The sequence below is a fragment of the Pteronotus mesoamericanus genome, unplaced genomic scaffold, assembly GCF_021234165.1.
Source record: "Pteronotus mesoamericanus isolate MK-2021 breed Mesoamerican mustached bat unplaced genomic scaffold, CSHL_Meso_final contig_1210, whole genome shotgun sequence".
Lineage (NCBI taxonomy): Eukaryota > Metazoa > Chordata > Mammalia > Chiroptera > Mormoopidae > Pteronotus > Pteronotus mesoamericanus.
Genome location: NW_026555047.1, coordinates 1,130,431 through 1,136,724, shown reverse-complemented (window position 1 = coordinate 1,136,724; position 6,294 = coordinate 1,130,431). Strand labels below are relative to the sequence as shown.

Sequence of the window (6,294 nt, the reverse complement as noted above, 5' to 3'; positions counted from 1 at the left end):
CAGCTCGCAGGCTTGTGGATCTGCTGTCACAGCCACAGTGCAGAGAGCTGCCTGGGAGGGGCCAGAGAGCAGATGCCATTTGGGGAGATTTGTAACAACTAGACTTTAGGTCCCTTCTCTAGGAGGTGGGAAGCATGGTTGAGAGTTGGATGGAAGTGCAGAAGGAGCCTCTGTCCCTGCCCGTAGGGACCATTATCCATTCCTGTCCCCTGTCCATGGAAGGAGCTGACCCAGAAGCAGAAGTACTTCCTCCACTGGACTGTCCTCAGCTCCAGGGGCCCCACTGATCCCAGCCCCCACAGACACCATGCTGCTGCTGCTGCTAACATAGCTCTGTCATGTTGTATTACAAGTCCTGGAACATCCTGTCCTGAAGAACAGGTGCCAGGGCTCTGCCCCAGGAGGCCAGAGGCAGGATGCAGAAATGGCTGGATGCACAAAGTGCTCCTCCTGTGACCAAACTTCCCAGGATGAGCTGGCACACAGTGGACCATGGCAATGAGGGCCGGGCAGCGTGTTGCACACACCCACAACTGACCCCTCAGGACACACTGGGGCAGGGGTTGTCTCAGACGCATCTCAGAAACCACCAGTCCTTGTCCCCATCCCTAGCCTGAAGGAGCAGGACTAGGTGGTCTCAACTCTTTGAAGTGCAGGGGCTGTCAGATGTATGCTCTTACACTTGCCATGGGCCAGCTGCCCCTCAAAATGGCCTGGTGGGAGAAGCCTTGCAGACCTATACCCAGCTTGCCCAGCCATAGTGAGTCTGAAATGGTGGGGACTGGGGGTGGGAGCACCCATGCACTGTGAGACCCTGGGTGGTGCTCTCAACACTCTGTATCTCGGTTTCCCCATGTGGGTCATGAGGAGAACTCCCAGAGCTACCTCTAGAGCCTGAGTGGCTGCTGTGACTGGGTGAGATGCCCAGACCCTCCCTGGCCGCCCCCTCCACCTGCCCCTGTCCTCACAAGGGGGCAGCTCCCACCTCGGCTAGCATGCAGGGAGCTCATGCTCCACCCATGTCCTGCAGCCACACTTGCCTTCTCTGTTCCCATGATGGGGGCACAGCCACACCTCACAACCATATGGGGCGGGACGGTGGGGGTCCTAGGCCCTGAGAAGAGTGGTGGTTACTGGGCAACTGATGTGAAGACTCAGCTGGAGGACTAAAGTCTTAGGACCCAAAGGACATCTCCTGTGAAGCCTTGATCCCCTCAGGGCTGTTTGGCCACCTGGCCATACTGAGGGGACCCTGTTTGCCTCTAGAACACCCTCAGCCCGTGACCTTGGGAAACCATGAGCTGAGTGCTGAATTGAGGCAACGTCCTGAAAGTATAGCATTACCTCACTCCCTGTGCCCCAGTCTGTCACCTGGCCAGCGGCCACAACAACTCAGCCCGAACCTGATTGTTTTGGTCTATCCATCTCTGTGCCCCTTGAGTCTATGCCGTGGGTCCCTGAAGTGTTACAGAATATATGTAAATAAATACAGCCCTGTTCCCCCCTCCCACCCTATTCAACCTAAAGCCATTGTCTGGTAGAAGGAAGGCACAGAACCAGGCATCTTATGTGCACCTTTAATAAATGGAGCTGTTGAATCTTGCTCTACATGGCCCTCCTTCCAAATGGGTAAGGACAGGGTGGGACTGGAGTACTGTGTGGGTTTTCCATCCGACTGCCTGCATTGGGTCCGTGTGCTAGAGGCAGATTGGGCTGTGGGACTTGCGCAGGGAGGACACTTAGACCAGGTGGATATGCAGGCAAAGGTAGCTGGAATGTTTCCTCCTGATCCTGGGTGGGGTGGGAGCGTTCAGGAGCCCCAGAATCAGACTCAGGTAGCCCCACCTGGAGGTCAGGGATGTGCAGGGAGCGGTGACCTCCCAGTTCAGGGCAGCAGGGCACCTCTGAGATATTAGCAGGTGGGCCAGGGGGACCCGGACAATGAAGCCTCAGTGTCCACTGCCCTAACTGGAGCCAAGCCGGCATTTTCAGGTCTCAGGGGTCTCTCAGGCTTAAGCAGGCACCCTTTTCTCCAAGGAGAGAAAAACACCTCCTGGGATACTGGGTCACCCATGTCAAGGACTTGCCTTGTTGAGTCCAGGTGCTTCCCTAAGCTCCCAGGGAACCCTGGAAAGGAGCAGCTTAGAGGCACTGCCAGATGGCTGATGGCAGGGCAGATTTCATCTGGGGGACTTGGTAGGGATACCCATGACGGGCCTGGCCTGCCAGGATGGAAATGGTCAGATGAGGGCTTCAAGCAAGTAACCAAACAGCTTGTTCTGTATTGGGAGCCCAGGCCAGCACCCCCATCTGATGGATCCCACAGCCTACAGGCCAGTCCTGCATCCCAACCATGAACCAGAAGGATAAGTGCTGCCTTGGGGGAGAGCCCCCACCTTATATCTGAGCGCTTGGGGCCACTGGAGGCCCCATCTCAGATCTGGGCCCTGCTGGGCAATTGCTCCTCACATGGCCATGGCCACAGCCACCACGGGTGAAGGAAGGGAAAGAATACCCATCCTCTTATGGAACTTCTGGGGGCTCCACAGAGGTTCGCACAGAGACAAGCTCAGTCTAATGAGTGATCAGTGAAGCAGGGTCACCAAAGGAAGAGAGGGGAGGATGGGTTCTAAGGCCCCACACCAAGTCCAGGCTGACAGCAATCCGGCCCAGAAGAGAAGCCAGGGGTGAATGGCATTCACAAGGCCTGTCCTGACCCTTGGTAAGGGGTCTGTGCCCGGATGAGGCCGGCGCGCCCCCTCACTCACTGGCTCTGTTGCAACCACGCACAGGGCAGGCTCTGTCCCCTGGGGTTTCTGGATACGAGGGTGGGTCTTATCCCTGAAACAGAACCCAGAATCTGCCTCTGAGACCCGGGGGCCCATGTCTGAAGTGTGCCAGGCCGGGACCAAAAGTTCCAGGAGGCTGTGGGTGCACTGTCTGGGAGCTGTGTGCTCAGGAGAGCCCGAGGGCCAGGTCAGCCTGAGGAGGCAGCCGAGGCCTCTGACAGGGCCACCTGCTTCACCTGGATGACGTCCTGCTCCAGCTCCTGGCCAGCTTGCCGAAGGTCGTCACACCTCTGTCTTAGCTCCTCACCCGCCTGCCTCAACCGCTGATTGGTGGCCACAAAAGCCTGGCTCTGCTGGTAGAGCTGCTCCCGCTGGGCCTCAGGGTTCTCAGTCCTCCAGGAGGGGTCTGAGGAGTCTAGGGACAGAACACAGCCTGCTGGTTAGGAAAGGGGCAGAGAGAAAGCTCAATTTACCTCCCCAAAGCAAAGCATGTGACCGGAGAGGATGGGTACAGAAGAGGCCCTGCCTGGGGTTGGGCACCACTCCTGTAAAAGGCACTGACCCCACAATGGAACCACTGAGCAGGCTGGCACTCATTCCTGTTCTCAGAGCCTAGCATGCAACCTCCTGCTCCCTGAAAAACTACCCTGTGGCCCTGTAACCTTGCAAAAATCCAACAATGGTAGTCAGGAGGCCGCAAAAGCAGGAGGGTGCGGAAACATATCTCTAGGTGACCCCAATTCCTAACAACAGTGTGCCCAGCCAAAGGAAGTGAGGCGGGGGCGGGGAGCAAGATAGAAAAAGCACAGCGTCTAGGTCATCCAGAGATATGTCCAGGTCCTATCTGCTCTACCTGGTCCTATATGAATGGGAACAGTATGGCCTGCCCTGCTCGGCAACTGTCTGCTACCAAATCCCTGCAGGCTAAACACCTGGCACAGGCCCTGGAAACTCCGATATTTATTCATCACTTTTTTCCCCACTCACTTTAGCAATAAAGTGGGAGACAGGCCAGACAGTGCACATGGAGACCAAGTGTGGTCCTAGGAAAGAACATGGGCCAGCAGGGAAGGCACCTCTCCCTTTGAGCGGCCCCAGCTCTGCCTGTGCCGCGGTTTCCTCACCCTCCCGGTGCTGGCAGACCCGCCCATGGTTCTTAAGCTAGGGCTCCAGAAGCTTCAGATAACCCAGGCTGGGGCTAAACAGGATTCCTGTTCCTAAGGCTGCCCATCCAACAGAACATTCCTGGTGATGGAGAAGTCCTCCATCTGAGCTGTCCAATACAGCAGCTGCCACAAGTGCCTCTTGAGCACTTGAAATGTGGTTACCTGGAGCAAAGAACTGATTTTTTTTTTTTTTTTTTTTTTTTTACTATTACTTAATTTTAAAGAGTATTTCCCATAATGTGTCTCACTTCACAGTGCCCACGAGACTCTCGTTTACTATCTCTGGGCCCTATTGCCTGAGGGCAGAACTGTCACCTCTTTTGTTCACCTTTTCACCGAGCTTTTCACAGTGCTTAGAATAGAACCGGGCACACAACAGGTTCTTAATGAAGGTTTGTTTAATAAGTAAGCAAACCTCACTGACAAGAACACAAAATTCACCCAACAACTGTAGGCCAAACCATCAGTCACTGACCAGCTACCACCTCCACAGGGGACTGACCAACTTTTTCCACAAAAGGCCAGACAATACATAGTTTTGGCTTTGCAGAGCCAGCCAATCCGTCTGTGGTGACTACTCAGTTCTGCCATTATGTCCTGAAAGCAGCCAGGTCCAAACACCCAGAACAGGCATGGCTGTGCATCAACAACTTTACCAACACAAACCTTAATTTCATATTTCCACCTGTCATGAAAGTCTTCCCCCCAATCCCAACAATTAAAGAACTGCATTGTTAGCTTTCTGGCCTTACAAGAACAGACGGTGGGCAGAATTTGGCTGCGAACCCCAGTCCTAGACGCCCCTCTGAACACACGCCCACTTTGTTGTGAGCAGAGGAGACTCAGAGAGGGTAAATGTCGTGCCACAACCTCTGCTTCAAATCCACGGTTTCTACGGACCTGCTACTACGGGATGCAGCTGGGATGTGCTTTGCACCCACTCCTCCACCCCGCGCACCTCGCTGCTGGGGTCTTGGAGCGGCCTCTCCCCTGCCGGTCCTGACTCCCCCTACCTTCCAGGGTCAGGGCGGTGAAGACCGGGTCCTCGGCGGGCGCCCCACGCACATCCTCCAGGATCTGCTCCATCGTGGGGGGCGCCGGGCGAGTGGGCAGTACCACGCGCTTCTTGGACTTCGAGCCCATCATCCCTGGAAGCGAGAGAACGGAGGAGCGTTACGGAGGAGTCCACCTCTCGGCCTTTGTGAACTACACACCCTGCCCCACCCCTTCTGACTCGCCTCGCTCCTCCAGAGCCCCGGGGTGGGGGAGTCCAGCTCTGCCTCAGTTTCCCCACTGAAGCCACCTCTCCTCACTGGTGCGCGGCCCCTGGGCAGCAGGCGCCCGCGAGAAGCCACTACAACTTCCGGTTGGAGCGCGGCCTCTCCCTCCAAGCTGTGACGCGACTTCCGGCCTCCTCCTTCTCCCGCCCAGGGCTCGTCGTTTAGGTCTTTCCCCCTCTTAAAGAGGCCGCACCCGGGAGGGACCCGGTGCTGTGAAAGGAGCTGTGACCGAACCAGAACCAGGGAGGACGCGACCTCAATCTCTCCGGCGCGCCGGGCCTGAAAACTCAAGGGGTGAGCGTAGGGTCCAGTCCCATCTTCCCTTCTTGCATAACAAAGCACCCGAGGCCCGTTTTCTCCAAAAGGGACAACAATCACCAATCTAGGTGGATGTCGTGGGAACAAAGTTCCTGTTCATGTAGGGTGGCCTGGTGAACAGTGAGCGCTCAGCGAATGGTAGCTGCGCGAATTACCAGCGAGGTGACCAGGAACGCAGAACACACGCGAGCATCTCGCCTGCTGGATCTGGGTCAAGATCGCTCCTCCGACCTCTAATACCCACCTCCCCTGTGGGTGGTGCAGGATGGTCATCTTGGCTACAATGGGAAGACAGGCTCAAAGCAGAGTGTGATTAAAAAAATTTTTGGCTTTTTTTAAAAGAAACGTTGTTGTTCCACTTACTTATGTGTTCACTGGTGGATTCTTGTATGTGCCCTGAACAGGGATTGAACCCACAACCTTCGCTCATGGGGACAATAACTCTAACCAACTGAGCTGTTTGGCCAGGGCTACTTTTGTGTTGTTGTTGTTACTGTTTAACAGCTTTTTTGAATAAATTATTTACCATGAAGTCCACATGTTTAAAGTGTACAATTCTGTGGTTTGGGAACATATATGTGTCTATGTTTACAGTTGTGCAACCATCACCACAGTCTAATTCTAGAACATTTCCCTCACCCCAAAAAGAAGCCTATCAGCAGTCACTCCCCCACCACCACGAATCCACTCGTTTCTGTGGATTTGCCTGTTCTAGACATTTCACATAAATGGAATCACGCA

General features: G+C 55.2%; 1 protein-coding gene across 1 annotated transcript; it reads right to left on the bottom strand.

Annotated features, from left to right (window-relative positions):
• Positions 1 to 555: 555 nt before the first annotated feature.
• On the bottom strand, positions 556 to 5,101 carry CUNH19orf25 (chromosome unknown C19orf25 homolog). Its single transcript, XM_054587412.1, has 2 exons — positions 4,969 to 5,101; positions 556 to 3,204 (listed from the first exon to the last, which is right to left on the bottom strand). The coding sequence occupies exons 1-2, from the start codon at positions 5,099 to 5,101 to the stop codon at positions 2,978 to 2,980; spliced, it is 360 nt and encodes a 119-aa protein (XP_054443387.1). The 3' UTR covers positions 556 to 2,977.
• Positions 5,102 to 6,294: the final 1,193 nt, after the last annotated feature.

Coding starts and splice junctions, on each gene's coding strand:
- CUNH19orf25 (XM_054587412.1), bottom strand. CDS start 5,101: ATGATGGGCTCGAAGTCCAAGAAGCGCGTGGTACTGCCCACTCGCCCG. Junction 3,205..4,968: donor CACCGCCCTGACCCTGGAAG/GTAGGGGGAGTC, acceptor TTCTGTCCCTAG/ACTCCTCAGACCCCTCCTGG.